We start from the raw sequence: 16,281 nt of genomic DNA, 5'->3' as shown, positions 1-16,281 counted from the left end.
AAAAAGCTGGGCCAGCAGTCTCTGCGGGGTGGATTATCCTTTGTTCCCAGCGCACGATGCACGTTAATTTGCGGTGGCCGCCCAAGCAATGGCATGAGGGCCTTCTGTCGGCGTGGCTAATGCAGGTCGGCTGCCAAAAATACGAGAACCACCTGAACAAGCCAGCCCTTGCGGTCAGCATCTCTCCAATCGATGGCCTCGATCCCGCCACTCCGGGCTGAGGACCAGGGACCAGGGCCTTTGCGGCGCCGTAGCGTTGCAGTGGTGTCTGCGAGCTTCTCGACGACGCTGTGAGGCTATACGACGCCATGGACGACAGACGGCAGAGCTGCAGCATCCATCGCACGACTCTGCTGCAGCCTCACCCCCCTCTCTTCGGCAAACTCTGCCATGGACTTTTTTTTTTCTACTATTCCTCTCCTTCTCCTTCTCGTTCTCTCTTCATAAAGACATGAGTCTGCCCACGCGTTTGTTTGGGATTTGAGGCCATCCACACTCGCTTGTGTGCGTGTGTGTGTCGATAGAGGAAGGCCACACAACAACACTCCTTGAGCTTCGCTGTTGTTGATACTCTGCTGTCTTCTCCATACTCCCTATTCCTCTTATTGTCATTGGTTTGGACCAGTTTGACATCGTCGACAGAAGCAAAGAAATCTGAGTTGCAAAACCTCAGTTCCTCCCGTCATGAAGTCGACAACTGCTCTGTTGGGCCTCCTCGGCCTGGCTGGCTCAGCTCGTGCTGATCCCACATGGCCAAACGCGATAGACGAGATTGAGGAGATTATGACCCAGCTTCAGTCGTTCCGCGCACGCAAATTTGCCGACACCGTGAGCCCATGCTCCAACGAGGCTTCGGGCCCAGGCCGACAGAACGCTGCCGAGTGGCTCCGTGTCGGCTTCCACGACATGTCCACGGCAAACACTTTCTTTGGCATTGGTGGCCTCGACGCCTCGCTTCAGTATGAGCTAAACGATGGCGAAAACACCGGCCCTGGCCACAAAACGACGCTGGAGTTCATGGCCCCGTATCTCTCTCCTCGATCTTCCTTGGCTGATTTGATTGCCTTGGGTGTCTATACATCCGTTCGCTCTTGCGGTGGCCCTGCTGTTCCAATTCGCGTCGGCCGAATAGATGCCACCCAGGCGGGACCCGTGGGCGTGCCTCAGCCCCAAAACTCAGTCTTTACCTTTCAGCAGCAATTTTCTCGTATGGGCTTCAACACCCAGGAAATGATCCAGGTCACTGCCTGTGGTCACACTCTCGGTGGTGTTCACAACACCGAATTTCCCACTCTTGTTCCTAGCGGGTCTGGTGTCGATGGCGAGGGGAGTCTTGACTCGACTGATGCTGTTTTCGACAACAAAGTCGTAACTGAATACCTATCTGGAAACACCACAAACCCTCTTGTTGTCGGCCCCTCAGTCAAGCTTGGCATGAATTCCGACTTCAAAGTATTCAATGCCGATGGTAACCAGACTATGGAGGCTTTGGCCGATGCCAATAACTTCACCTCTGTTTGCAAGACTGTGCTGCAAAAAATGATTGAAGTTGTTCCTCCGAGCGTCAAGCTGTCCGACCCCATTGTGCCCTACAAGATTAAGCCTGTAAACATGCAGCTGACACTCATCAATGGCGGCAGCACTCTTCAACTCACGGGCTACATCCGCGTCAAGACCACCGGCCTTGCCCAGAACAGCATATCCAGTGTATCCATCACTTACAAGAACCGCAAGGGCACTACTGATTGTGGCCTCAGTTCTTGTGTTGTAACGGCCACCGTTCAGGGTGTTAGCCAAGGCTTCGACGATACCTTCAACTTCTATCCCATTGCGGCTAACATCCTTGCCACGTCGGGTATCTCGTCCTTTACCATTACTGTCAACAACGCTGATGGTACCAAGGACTTGTACGACAACAACGGCCAAGAGTACCCAATCCAGGATGCAATCGTCTTCCAGGCTCCCCAGAGCTGCGTTCTTGGATCCTCTGGAGCTCTGACTGCTGTGGCTGCTGTTCGTAACGACCGCCTTAGCCAGGGTGCGCAGGCCAGAATCTGGTACAAGACTCCTCAAACTACTAGCCCCGTTCCTCTCCTGCAGAATACCACCCTCGACCTCCAAAAAGGACAGTGTGTCGGACCGTATACTTTATTCAACGTCGATTACACTATTCAAGGCGGCCTAGCTTACGAAGGATACGTCGATGTCATAAGCGGCGACCAGTCCGATAGCTTCAAGGCTCTTACCGGCATCGGTGGCACTTGCCGTGCTTTCGCCAATCCTGCCACATGCAATGGCGGCGATTCAGGATCTGTTGGCTCAACGAGCATCCCAACTCTTCCGGCCACCACTTCTGCTGCGCCTACATCTGAGCCTGCAACCAGCGAGCCGATTACCTCTGAGCCACCCACGACGGTACCTCCTACAACAGTGCCTCCCACCACGACAGTTGCTGCTCCCACTCACCGCCCTACGGTCGGAGGATATGTGATGGTCTCTTGCTGGACGGAGGGTGATGCCGTGCGTGCTCTAAGCGGCAACTCGTACGCCAATGACTCGATGACGTTGGAAAGCTGCATGGACTACTGCAGTAGCTACGTCTACTGGGGAACTGAATACGGTCGAGAATGTGAGTGTCTCTTATCCTGCAATTTTTCTTTTCTCACTTTTCTTTTGAAATCTCCTTCTCAGCTAACACATGTACAACTCAGGTTATTGTGGCAATACGCTTGCTAAGAGCAGTGAGGCGGCTCCTATCGACCAGTGCAACATGGTCTGCGCTGGTGACGCCAGTGAATTTTGCGGTGCCGGCAATCGCCTTGAACTCTATTCTACCACTGTCACTCAGCCTCCTTCTCCCACTGGTACCTTGACTCATGAGCCCACTGTTGGTCCGTATACACTGGTGGGTTGCTGGACGGAGGGTCAAGGTGTTCGCGCTCTGGGCCAGGATGCTACCCTCTCAGAGAGCATGACAAACGAGGCTTGTGCCAAGTTCTGCTCAAACTATAGGTACTTTGGCACTGAATATGGTGATGAGTGCTATTGCGGTAGCTTCCTCGAGAGCACCAGCGGAACTGCCCCTCTGGCTGATTGTAACATGCCCTGCGCTGGCAACCAGTTCGAATACTGTGGAGCCAGCAATCGCCTTGAACTTTATATAAATCCTAACATTACTGGTGGCTCGCCTGAACAGCCCGCTGCCGCCGGCGACTTTGTATTTGTCGGCTGCCAAACAGAGGGCAACGGCACCCGTGCCCTGACTGGTTCTGCCAGCGCTACAGGTACCATGTCGAATGAAGCCTGTGCCACGTTCTGCGATGATTTCACATACTTTGGCACCGAGTACGGCAGCGAATGTTACTGTGGAAACACTCTTGCTGCGTCTTCTTTGGTGGCTCCCGCGTCCGACTGCAACATGCTCTGCAGCGGCAACGATCTTGAGTACTGCGGCGCAGGTAACCGCCTGTCGCTCTACAAGAAGAAGCCCACTCAAATCACATAGACGGAATATAGCACTAGAAGGGGGTTGTTCTGAGGCTGTTCGAATCTTATAGAACTATGTTTGCAATCTGTTGTTTACTTATACCATTATGACTGCGGCGCCTATATGGGATCATTTGGATTCAAGGGATGGGCACTTTAGGATAGGATATAATGCACGCGATGTATGGGTGTTAAATTAAATACCAACACGAAGCTATGACCATGATGAAGCAAATACAGCAGCACTGATTTGGATAAATGCCATCGGATGTGATTGGGACGTGCTATTGCCTGAAGAAATCGTCGACTTTCAGTAAATGATGCCACTCCTGGAGGTGTCTTACTAGCGTCCATCAATTTAGCGCCTAATGGACGTTAGTGCAGCCGCAGCCCCGCGACGCGCTTTTACTTGTGACATTCATTCTCATCCCTCATTACATTTACTCGCAAAACCTCGTCCTTCTCTCCGTCCAGAATTGTACCTTTTCTGATTTTTGAATAAAAATGGCCGATACCACACCTGAGGATGATCGCGAGGTAAGATTAGAGGAATGACTATGCCCCTCTCACACGGATGAACCAAGCAAGCTCACTGCAGGATCCCAGCGCCTCAAATCCGCCCTCTGGTACGCCATAGGCCAAATCGTCGATGAAGAATCTCTGAAACGCAACCGCAATGCGACACCCCAGTTTATCGGTGCTTTGACAGAAATGGTGTGGGCACAAATTGGTACGTAAAACTTTGATCGAGGCTATCAGATTCTATCTACATGTAGATGGAGAGAAAGAGAAGAGACTCACATTTACGTTTTTTATTTCACAGAAAATGTCGCCATTGATCTAGAAACGTTCTGTAATCATGCTGGCAGGACGACCGTCACCACAGACGACGTGCTCTTACTGGCGCGGAAGAATCCGGATCTGCATGGGATCATGAAGGCATATGTAGATGGCATGAAGGCAGACAAAGAGGCTGCGGCGGGGAGTAGTAGTCGGACCAGTGGCGCGAAGAAGAGTAAGACGAAAAAGTAGTTTTCGTTTATTTTCCATGCTTTTCTTATAAGAAGCCTGGTTTTCTTCTACGTTTGTATGTGTGTATGAAACAGTTTGAAGAAGGGGAGAAAAAGGTAAGAACAGATTGAAATAATGTCTTCTCGGCCGATTTACTAATTGTTAGTTACTGGGACTGGCATTGGAGGAAGCACACCGATATGCTTCGAGTCATGGCTTTAATCACGGCCTATACGGCCGTTATCGTTGGAACGTCATTTAATCAGCAATCATGTCAACGTCAAACTTCTTTCTAATGATGGAGAAGCTTTCGACGCTAAATAAGCTCACCATGAAAACCATGCATGCGAGAGGAACTGGCACCAATGGCATTTCGAGTCTCAGCATATCTCTCCCTGATTTGGCGGGGACTCCGCTTCATCTTATGGTGGAGGACAATTAGTATCCACGAAGCAATTCTTGAGCAGGAATCATGCAGAAGGGAGTTTATGTGAAGAGGGCTTGGCCGTAAAAGGCGTCATATTCAGAGCATACATATGTGTATGTATATAGTATGTAATGAGGCTACAACCTCAAATCTCTAGCGTAGCTGAATTCAAGCGATATAACCAGGCACTACGCTAATTTTAGTCACCAGACGGTGCATAAAGAGTAATGAAGTCAAGGTTGAGTGCTACCAGACCAACCTACTATTATAACAGGACCAAAAAAAAATTAAAAAAAAAAAAATAAGTAAATAACAGGAGTGAAACAGGAACGCCTAGCCATCTTTAGATCAGTGTCTGTGCCTCGTACCCATGCCTCTCATGCTCCCAATTAAGATTAGAATACCGTTGCGCGATTCGCCGTCAAACCATGTTAAATAATTCGGCCATTATGTACATTTATCTTTATTAGTTGAAAGAGAATAGCCTAAAGCAGTACGCTAATACCAAGAACTCTAGTCTAAACATAATGTCATCTTGAGGCAGACCATTAAAAAAAGCAAAACTTCAGGGGGGAGTACAGTTCATTGATCCAGGGGCATAGAAAAAGAAAATATCTAGATCTAGTGTTTGAGATTAGATGAAGCAAATGCTCTAAAGTATGATATGCAAACGATTGCGAGCTGTTAAAGCGCAAGAAGCAGAGCATAGATGTAGAAGACGGACCTTGGATTGAGACTACCACTCCTACTACCACTACCACTACTAGATAGATACCTATGGTATTTCCACCGCCTCTGCGATTTCCACTACATGGACATCGGCTATTTCTACTACAGTAACTCCTGGTATAAGTAGGTAGTAGTGCTAGGTACGTGTAGGCACCAACAACTGGCGTTGCTACCATCGTATTGTGTGATGATACGGTCGATACCATACTCGGCGATGAAATTCATGCCAATGAGCATACCAGGTCGCAAATCCTTTTCAACCCATGCCACAGTGCGAGGAATTGCCCTGAATTTTTCAGTATGCCAGCCTCTCCTTCAGTGATGCACGGAGAGATGCTACCATCGATATGGGGATATAACCAAAACCATGCCTGGGTGTGAAGTCAACAAAGGAGAGGGAGCGTTTTCACTATTGTAGTAAGCGCAACGCTCGAATGGCCTCCTTTTGCCATATTGCTTGGCAGTGGGGCTCCTCTCGCTTCGCAGATGACCGTTTGAGAAGCAGAGCCGTCAGCTGAATGCATGCATCGGCATCACGGGTAGCTGCCGCTAAATCGAAGCATCAACACCCTCGTCAGATACATCTCAGGCAACGATACACCGCTGCGGGCTGCACACCATCTTGGTAAGATATTTGTACTACGGGGCATGGAGGGGCAGTGGTAATGCACAGGCCTCACAGGGAATGCTTGAGCAAGATTCTCACAGCCCTGGTAGACACCTCTTTTGGCATCAATGAAGCCTGAATTCATCGCCATCGTCGATAGCTCTGGGTAGCGGCTCAAAGTACTAGTGGTCTGCGCTAACAGCGATAATGCTGCGCTTCAGCCCTTTGGCACTGCAATCAGGTGGTTGCCCGCAGGCGTGGCGGGCGGAAGCGCTATCTAGTGGCGGGTTGGGATGTTGGGATGCGATTAGGGCGCATTTAGGGCGTTTTCGCCGCCCACAAGGCAGAGCCAGCGATCAATGATGTGCAGCTGGCGCGCTTCGAGTACACGCACCTACCAGAGGCACTTGCACAGGCTGTCGCGGGGGAAAAAAAAAAAAAAAAACGCTGCTGGGGCTTGCTCGAGGGCGCCAAGGGCCCTTACCTAACGCCTCCTGAGCAAATGAAAAGGCCTGCTCTCCGTCATCCTGCATCCTGCACGACCTGCCCTACGCCAATAGCTTTCGTCGTCCTGCACCTCAAGGGAAGAGGAAAAAAACCCTGTACACCCTTTTTTGCTTGCTCGCCCATATCACCACACTCTACAGATGCGCTACAGCACGGCATTGTCCACAACTCCAGCTTCGAACTCGCCGTTCCGACCGATGACCCATCCCGGCGTCCTTGACCAGAGCTGATAGCGACTCCGCTTGGCGTTCCATCCAACCTCGACATTCTCCCTCCCTCGCCTGCGAACCCGACCTACCTGTCCAATTTGTCCACGCCGTGCCACCGATTCCAAAGCTTCGCCTGCGTTCGAATTCACCCTTTGTGCGCACGTGCTGCTGCCACCGGCGTTTTTCTGTCTTCATATACCTGTATGAACCTTGATGTCCTATCTAGGATACATGGTCCTCGAGGAGTGAGTGCTTCATTCTTTGTTTTTGGCCAAGCGCGGCACTCCCATCACAGCCTGCTCCGGTTGCGCAACCCTCCAGCGTTTCGCATCTGCGAGATTGGCAGGCACTCTCGCAGCAGCAAGATATCTGAGCTGCCTGAGTATTTCATGTCCCCTCCCACCCCCCCGCCTGATGTTCACCGAATCGAGTTCTTCATGTGCTTACACGCTAGCATAGTCCCTCTTCGCAGCCAAGCCTCAGACCTTCTAAGACGAGCACATGTCCCCACAGCCTGGAGAGGATGTTTCTTCGCCGGATTCTATACGCCCAAGCGGCATCGCCAGCGTCTTCCGTGGCCTGACCGGCTCAAAGTCGACCAAATCTCCACCGCCGCTCTCGTCATCGACGGCGGCGCTCCCAAGAACCGACTTCAGCAATGCCGTGCCAATAAGCTCTCGCGGCCTATCCGCAAATCATATGGATGCTTTCGAGCTTTTGAAGCATGGCAGCCAATCCGAGCGTATCTCGGCTGCCAACACCCTCAAATTTGCCATTACCGAATACCCACTCAATCCAGTCCTTGAGATATGGTATGCCGCCAAGGATCTGATTGAACCGAATAAGCCAAATGCGATGCGACAGGCTGGCTGGGAGCTGTTGACGGAATGTGTCAAGCACTCTTCTTCAACAGACTTGGAGCGAAAAGAGTACTTTCAGACCGTGGCTGCTCCGGCCAATCCCGATGACTTCCATCTGCAGCTTGCCGCACTGGTAGACCTGACTAACCGCGGTAGAATACTGGCTGGATTTGACTATGAACTGCTTCCCCTCCTCACAAAGTGGCTTCATGATGCCTATAATGCTGCCCGTGCGGCGCGAAGAGCCTCCCAGGCCGCGCGTGGGCAAGGAAGCTCCAAGAACAAAGCCGTTGCGACTGGCGAAGATCAAAATTTCGCACAGCTCTTTGCCTTCATCCTGGATGTCATCAAATTCAACTTCAACCCCGCTGATGAAAAATCGATATCGGACCTAATTGATTGTCTGCTCGACGTTTGCATGAGTACTAGTGTTGTTGAAGATTTGCGTTCCTGTATATCTGTCATTGATGCCATTGTAACTTTTGGTTCCGTGCCCACCGGCAAACTCAAGAGCACGATCCAGGTCCTCAGCTCCATCTTCTGCCTCGTTCAGAACCTTAATGACGAGTCCTGGAATACGCTGTCGAACCTCTGCCTTTCGCACAATGGCCAGGCGTCAGTCCGTATTTTGCTCGACGTTCTTCGCAACCCGACGCCGAATGAAGTCAGCAGCAAGGACATGGGGCGCGACATCAGAGGTGCGCTCGCCGTCTTGGAGAAATTACTGTCCAAAACTAAGCAAGGCGGATATCCCCCTGTTCCATATGCGCTTCTGGTGGATGGCTTATCCAATACCCTCAGAATCTCATCGTCGGCAAGGATTTACTATGCCGTTCTTCAACTCATAAACTCTTTATTCAGCGATGAGAATGGGCAATTGCACCGCTTAATCCTCGAGGAGGATTGGTCAGGTCTGCTGGACACGGCGGCAGAATGCTATCGCAGGATCCAAGAGGCGACTGATCCGACGGCGGGCGACCGGCCAAGGGATGAGTCTATGGACAGTGCCGTCTATGAGGAGTTACAGCTACTTATCGCTCGGCTTGACGTGGTGGTGAAACAGAAATCGGGTGATTTTGTGCCCAGGCAAACGGTCATCAAGTTCTTCGCTAGTGTGCACCAACTTCTTCCCGATAAGGCGGCGTGTACTGTTCTTGACTATTTCCAAGAATTCAGATGCTGTTCTCCTTCAGATCTGCAATGGGAAGCCAATCTGGCTCTTGTACTTGATGGCTTTTTCAATAATCGGAATCGCTCGTCAGATACGCGGCTACGAGCTCTGCAAGGTATGATGGATGCTTACGAGATTGTTGATTTAGTGGGCGACGGAGATGAACAAAACTTTATTCCTCGCCTTGCCAACAGCATACTCCAAAATATTGCTGAGGAAGCAGACGTCTTAGTCTTGGACGCCGTCATATCGTTTATGACCTCAGTGGTTATTTCATGCGACATAGAGCTCTTTGACTTTGTTATCAATGCATTGCGAGCAATTGTAATCAGCAATCGATTAAAATCACCTATTGCATCGCCTACATCGCCTCTAGTACGGCCAGGTTCGTCGGAGACTGCTGAGCACACAAGGTCACCGGTAGAACAGTCACCGTCAAATGTTGTCACAAGGGGATATGTCCGGATGTTTATGCGGCTTATGAATTTCCACAACGATAAAAGCCAGAAGCTATTCAATGTGCTAGTCAGCATTGCAGCGCTAGATCATTGTGAAATAGATGCTCGACTGACAGCCATGAAGCTGCTTTTCAGGCTCCGCGCTGACTGGGCAAATCGAATCTTCATTACCAACAACAGCGTGGAAGCCATGTCTACTGCCACTGTTCTATTTCGCACAGAGAGTTCGCTAGCAAAAAAGCAAGCCGAAGAAGTAGCAAATATGGGTCGTCTGTCAAGAACTGATGCGACTATGTCATCTCGCACAGCACGCGGTGTATCCATTGGTCAAGGCCAAACCGGGAACAGGCAGTGTCAAATGTGGAAGTATCCAGACCCAGACGCATTGCCCGAAGCCGCCCCGTCCTTGAATAGCCCAATTCTCAGATCCCATATTCACGTTGAAGGTGAGACGAACGGTGAAGAGCATGTTACCGAAAGAACAGAGTATCAGCCCTGTGCTCTCGGTCTATCAGCCTGGCTGAGCACGGTGTTAAATATGCTCAAAGGATGCGACTGGGAGATATACAGCTTTGTCTTGGTGCATCTGCCATCGCAGCTGAGCAATCATGCTATCTTTAGAGATGCTATAAAGGAGATACAGGACCTTCGCCAAATGGTATGCGATCAGATTCGGCAGAACAGTTTCCAAGAGCCCCCCAATGCCTTGGGCCTACGCCGAGCTGATATAGCGATTTGCCTTTATCACAGTCTAACGATGATCCTCAGCTACCATGAGCACTTTAAGAAAACTGACGAAGACGAAATCGTCAAGGTGTTTGTCCATGGCATCTCTACCTGGGAAAGAAGCGCTAAGTGTTGCATTCACGCCTTGTCGATATGCTGTCACGAGTTGCCTCTTTCAACAAGCAGGTCGTTGCTCCAGATGCTGAACCAGATGGCAGCTATCATCACCCAGCCGTTTGTTTCAGTGCACATTTTGGAATTTCTTGCTTGCCTCAGCCGGTTGCACAATGTATACGTTAACTTCAGGGAAGACGAGTTTAGAATTGTCTTTGCAATTTGCTTCCGATACTTGGAGTATGCCAGAGAAAAGAAGCAGGTCCAGCAACGGAACAGTCACGTAGGCGAGCTACTAATGTCTGGCGGTTCAATCTCAGCTGCGTCAGATTCGTCGCAGCCCGCTCTTTCAGACGACCTTCCACAATACGTGCACGCCTTGGCCTATCATGTTATCCTGTTTTGGTTCTTGGCGCTCAAGTTGCCCGACCGTGTCAACCAAGTTGGTTGGATCGCCAAGAAACTGTTTGCAGATACGGATGGCCCTGTGCATGCCATGGATGATCACGCCGTCACGTCGATTGACTTTATGCAAAGGGTCACCTTTGCAGATGTTGATGAGTCGGCAGAAGATCCCTACTTCACCGAAGACCGTTTTGGCGACATTGCAATTAAACGGTGGCTAGTCGGAAACAGTATTGTCACTGTCAAGCAGGCCACATCATCTGGATGGGCTCAGATCATTAAGAGACAACCGTCAGGCACGTCGGCATACACCGTTCGTGAATCGTACCGGCCTCCTCCTCCTCATCAAATAGAGAATCATGTCGACATCACTAGAGAAGGCCAGCCAACGTCCAACTCAATCCTGCCCAGCCACTTATTGGTGCAACTTATGTCCCCGATTCCGCAATCGCACGACTCTGCAAGACCCATCCCCTTACCAGACGATGATGTCACTCAGAGAACCATCAGAGTCTTTGATCGTCTTTCCAGTCTGGATGGACACAAGGTTGGTGTAATTTATATAGGCGAAGGCCAGACTGAAGAAGCAGAGATCTTGGCAAACGTATCCGGGAGTGACGACTACCTTGAATTTCTCAATGGCCTTGGAACCTTGACTAAACTAAAAGGTGCAAACTTCAATACTCAGGGCTTGGATCGTGAATTCGACACCGATGGGGAGTATACATTCTGCTGGAGAGACAGGGTGACTGAGATTGTCTTTCATGTCACGACGCAAATGCCCACAAATCTGGAACGAGATTCGCTGTGTGTGGCAAAAAAGCGGCACATTGGCAATGACTTTGTGAATATTATCTTCAACGACTCTGGCCTTCCATTCAAATTCGACACTTTCCCCAGCCAGTTCAACTTTGTCAATATTGTCATCACGCCGGCGTCTCCAGCTTCATTCCTGGCCGCTAGGGAGGTGAATCCGGAGCAGAAGAAATTCTATACCGTGCAAGTGATGAGCAAGCCCGGATTTCCATCCATCTCGCCAGCATCCGACACTAAAATGGTCTCTCTGAAGGCTCTCCCGGCCTTCATCCGACTCCTTGCTTTGAATGCATCTGTTTTCTCTCATGTGTGGCATAACAGGGAAGAAGGTGAGCATATCAGCTCATGGACTGGCCGTCTCCGAGAAATCAAGCGGCTGCGAGAGAAGCATGGACCAAAACTCGGCTCTGTATCGTCAACTTCGCCGCCGACGCTTCTCACCAATTCAATGCCTATCCAGCCACAGCCTCTGCATCCATTCCAAGACGCCGCTCAGCAAAGTGGCAGCAGCGTACGAGATAGCTTCAACAGCTTGCGGAGAACAAGCGTGGCCACTTTCTTCACCAACACTAGCGAGCAGACATCTCATCGCTCGTCAATACTATCAACGGCCCAGACAAACGACACCGAAGTTGGCACGGTAAATGGCATTGACTCGCTCGTCGAATCAGTTGACTTTTCGAAATGGGCTTAAAGGAGTTGTACAGTTGGATTCATTTTCGACTACTTTGTTTTGGGCTACAAAACCCACTTAAATAATAGAGAAAGCAAAAGAAAAAAAAGAGCGGTTCGGACTGTGCTACACAGTCTGTTGCAGGGCGCGAGCCGTCATGTACTCGTATGGGCTTTTTTTTTTTTTTTTTTGTCTCGTTTTATTTTTCTCACTCCTCTTTTACGATGACGATTTGATATCAGAGAAGACTCTGATTTGGGAAGCGGTGGGCGTTAATACTATTAGGAGGGTGGAAAATCTATCTGGGTCTAAAAGTTTTGTCTCTCTTTCTCAGTTTTTTCCTCTATATCTCTTGTTTCTCTAAGTTGGTCTTTGTGTCTCTTTTGATCGAATGTCATTTGCTGTCTTTTCTACTCTATCTATATATAGGTACAAGTGCTTATACCAATTTACAAGGACGTATGTCATTTCGAGGACTTCTTCTTTACTGTGCCGCCGTGCAGTCATTTATCTATTTAATACCATAGTTACATCATTTATACACCTACATGTGCTCACTTTGACATTTTTCTCGACCCATATGCTCAAGTAAGATGTTATAAGATGTGCGCTACCGAAGCTATTCTAGCCTTACCCTTCTACGAGACAGCAACGTAGAAAAAGAACTTTTCTCCATAATACTCCACCAGACCATACTTCGCGGCGATACAACAATAAATCGTCGCAGCTACAACTAAGTAACCGACACAAGATATCGCCAAGCGACTATATCACATCTCTCTCCATACATCCCTGTATTGCATCCACTTTTGAAAACCTATGATAACGCAGTCAGGACTACCAAGATCAATCCAGACAATATTCGTAATTGCCTGCAGCGCGAAGACTCACCGAGCGGGATAATTTCTGCTTCTCCACGAGACACTCCGTCCAGGAACATGCCTGTCATGCCCCGTTGACTCAGCGCCCGGGAGCATGCAAATATGAGTTCAGTGAGTATTATCTCTCGGGAATTGTTCGCGTCTAATACGTCAATCATTAGTAATAGAACAAAATTGGCAAAGCATGCGAATCAACTTCTTTAATATTCCATGTAACATTACCCGTAAGGCAAAAGATAAAGGTGGGGAAGAACAGCTGAGGCTCACCTTTGATGCATATGCAAGTCACTCCTCCAATGCTATTGCTCAACGTTGCCGGCCAGGGTATATCAAGTGCCGCTGGACTCTGCTCGCCAGGCGTATAGATAACAGCAGTAGCCACTATTGTATCGTTTTCATAAGCAACTATGATATCGCCTATATACCCTTGCCTCAATGTCTGCGCATACAGATCATACCAGCCATGGCTGTGGGTACTTGTCGCAGGCTGGCGATCCTCGATACTCAAGACTTGCTCGGCATCGGAATCGACGCACTGCCTAAACCCCAGGCCAACGGAGTAAAGCGACATGCTTGGTAAATCCATGAATCGAAGAATCCAGTCTGCGACAAGGCTACCCTGGCCTCCGTGCCCTTGCGTGCTGACAGGCCAACCTCTTCTCTCGAACCACTGGTCCACATAATTCATCTCTACCGGCACGCCGCAGAGCAGTCGAGGAAATGTCGTCCCCAGGCGCAATCTTTGCACGCCCCTGACTCTCTGAAGCCTGCTCATGGCAGCGTCATGGAGAGATGAGCCAATTCCTCGTCCTCTATAGGCGGCGTGCACTATGACCGCGGCGATGGAGCCTACCAGAGCAACATCGAAACTGTCTGCGAAAGTAGCGTATGCCGCACAAAATCCGACCAATGATGCATTAACTGGGTCTCGCACAACGTAGTGCAATGCATAGCCATCTCTCTTCAGGAGAGGTCCCAGAGTTGCTGGGTTGAGATGAAACGGGTAGGGAAGGCATTGTTGCCAGAGCGCGCACGTTTCTAATAGGTCTCGTTCGGCAACCCAGGGCCGTACCGACCATGCAGATTCGACATCCAATATTTGATTCTGTCCAGATGCACTTGTACCAATGTTCGCATGCGGTGCTGTGAAGCCCACCCCGCCATCAAGAAACAGAGAAGCTGCGACTAGAAGCTCATGGTTGGCATACCCGGAGACATGTACTAGAGTCTGAAAATATGTACTGGGAATGTTGTGACCGGCAATATTACAGCAAGCAAGAATTATGAGCGGTCGAGACTCGCATATCTGTGCCACAAGCTCGGCAAACCCCAGCTGGAGCGGGAACCCAGGGCCGTCCAGATGGGTAATCACGAAGATAACGACCCTTGCTCTTCTAATGAATGCCAAATGAACACCAGTAATACCCTGGTTTTTGGTGTATGGGACATGCCGTATCGAGAAATCTCGACTAGAAAGCGATTGGCCGAATATCTCAAAAGGGTCCCTATTATCAGCTGGATCATTCCCAGCAGGGGGGACCACGACAGGGGTTATAAGAGCAATAGGTCCGTTCCAGCTGGGAATTCGAACGAGTGGGATGCAATTCTGGTAATCCCATACAACTGTGGCACTGGGCCTCTCTGAAACCTCGGAGGGGTAAAAGTTGGGTGTGTTTCCGCTAGGCCAGAACGCTCCAGTGGACATGTTGCCTCCTACAGCCAGTCGACTGGGGGAAACAGAAAGTTTTGAGCTCTTTGGATGCTACAGGCCTTGTGAGGATGACGCATGAGCATCACACGAGGCGAGTAAGTAGGATTTTTGGCTTGTATGGTGACTGAATCAACTGATACCACAATATGAGTCGTGAAACAAAGTGTGGACAGAAGACCGCCGCTCTTGCAATGCAAAAACACTTCAACAGCAGGTAATATTTGCTTCCGCAGCTCCAAATTAGGTAGCAACCAGGGCTTGCGACCTGGTAGTAACATAAATAATATAAACAAAGGTATAATAAATAAATTGGGGGCAAAATCGCCTTGGAAGGTGTTATGTCTTATCAGAAATCAAAATACGTGGATTGATCTTTCATGTCCAAAGCTCCTTCTCGTACAGCAGCGGTTACAATGAATAAGGACAGGGCTTGCACTTCCAGGCTCCATAATTCCAAATGATTCAGCATGCGATAGATGTAGCCCTAATATTGCTTAGGGTTCAACGGTTGGGCTGGACAAGGGGCAAGTCCGATTCGATGGATACAAAAGATTCTCACGGCAAGGAAAGACAAGGGGCAAGAAATGTAGGGATGACCTCCGCGTGGGGGTTTAGTAGGATTGACCATGGGCACAATTACACAATTACACCTCACCTCAAGCACACCCAGCATAAGCTGTGGCAAAACTTGCACGCCTGGTCCACCATTAACCAGAGGATTTGGCCATTTGTGGCCATTAGACGAGACGGGACTGAGAGGCGACTATCACTGTGTGAAATCCCGCAACTTTTGTAAATCTTGCTTCGCTGGCCCTGGCCCTGGCACAACGAATATCGGGCTATCGAAATAGGGAAAGGGGGAGGAAGCTTTGGCCGAAAGTGGCAAAGGCGGGAGATGCATCGTAAAAGTGGCCAATAAGTCGAAGCAAACAGTAAAGTATGGAGGGCATTATGGTCACAAGGCGTCCAAAAGCAAACAGAGACAAGTATCAGGGGGCCACTTGACCCAATAAACCACAGAGAAGGCTCATATGAAAGATGACCGGAAATTCCAGTGCACCAAACGAGCTGTACCCTTGCCTGAACATGGCTAAGCCGGCATATTGCCGTGTTGTGAAGCAGGCAATGCTACCAAAGATGCAAAGTACATAAGGCATAAGGCGCAGTGTAAGTAAGGCTGATGACCAATCCTGGCTCGATCGAGAGGATGGGGCCAAGGCTATTCTAGGAAGCCATTCACTGCCAAAGACGTAGCATTCACTTGGATAGAGCTTTACAGGCCTGCCCAATTGCCGTCGAATACCCATCGCGCCTTTGTTGTCTCACCGTCACAGCAGTTTCATGCGGTGTAGCAATTTGTATAAGAAGAATATCTCATTTTGAGGTGGCTCTACCCACATGCGATATGATTGCCAATAAGACAATATCGAGCAGGCAAGCAAAGAGACACGCGGACTCTCGTATGATGTTGGCCAGCCCAATCGGACTCG

The 16,281-nt window shown here is 49.7% G+C and overlaps 4 protein-coding genes across 4 annotated transcripts; 3 read left to right on the top strand and 1 right to left on the bottom strand.

Annotated features, from left to right (window-relative positions):
- Positions 1-684: 684 nt before the first annotated feature.
- Positions 685-3,505, top strand: TrAFT101_008923 (uncharacterized protein; the record flags this gene model as incomplete). Its single annotated transcript, XM_024906504.1, has 2 exons — positions 685-2,629; positions 2,712-3,505. The coding sequence occupies 2 exons, from the start codon at positions 685-687 to the stop codon at positions 3,503-3,505; spliced, it is 2,739 nt and encodes a 912-aa protein (XP_024761651.1).
- A 485-nt stretch (positions 3,506-3,990) lies between these two features.
- Positions 3,991-4,518, top strand: TrAFT101_008922 (uncharacterized protein; the record flags this gene model as incomplete). Its single annotated transcript, XM_024899919.1, has 3 exons — positions 3,991-4,023; positions 4,093-4,216; positions 4,310-4,518. The coding sequence occupies 3 exons, from the start codon at positions 3,991-3,993 to the stop codon at positions 4,516-4,518; spliced, it is 366 nt and encodes a 121-aa protein (XP_024761652.1).
- Positions 4,519-6,701: 2,183 nt separating this feature from the next.
- Positions 6,702-12,754, top strand: TrAFT101_008921 (uncharacterized protein). The gene is made up of 2 exons (XM_024905309.2): positions 6,702-7,221; positions 7,436-12,754. The coding sequence occupies exon 2, from the start codon at positions 7,478-7,480 to the stop codon at positions 12,218-12,220; it is 4,743 nt and encodes a 1,580-aa protein (XP_024761653.1). The 5' UTR covers positions 6,702-7,221; positions 7,436-7,477; the 3' UTR covers positions 12,221-12,754.
- Positions 12,669-15,228, bottom strand: TrAFT101_008920 (uncharacterized protein). The gene is made up of 3 exons (XM_024905308.2): positions 13,348-15,228; positions 13,091-13,222; positions 12,669-13,016 (listed from the first exon to the last, which is right to left on the bottom strand). The coding sequence occupies exons 1-3, from the start codon at positions 14,783-14,785 to the stop codon at positions 12,970-12,972; spliced, it is 1,617 nt and encodes a 538-aa protein (XP_024761654.1). The 5' UTR covers positions 14,786-15,228; the 3' UTR covers positions 12,669-12,969.
- Positions 15,229-16,281: the final 1,053 nt, after the last annotated feature.

Source organism: Trichoderma asperellum, chromosome 5, assembly GCF_020647865.1.
Source record: "Trichoderma asperellum chromosome 5, complete sequence".
Taxonomy (NCBI): domain Eukaryota; kingdom Fungi; phylum Ascomycota; class Sordariomycetes; order Hypocreales; family Hypocreaceae; genus Trichoderma; species Trichoderma asperellum.
The sequence above is the reverse complement of the archived record's forward strand: the minus strand, read 5'-3'. Positions and strand labels throughout refer to the sequence as shown.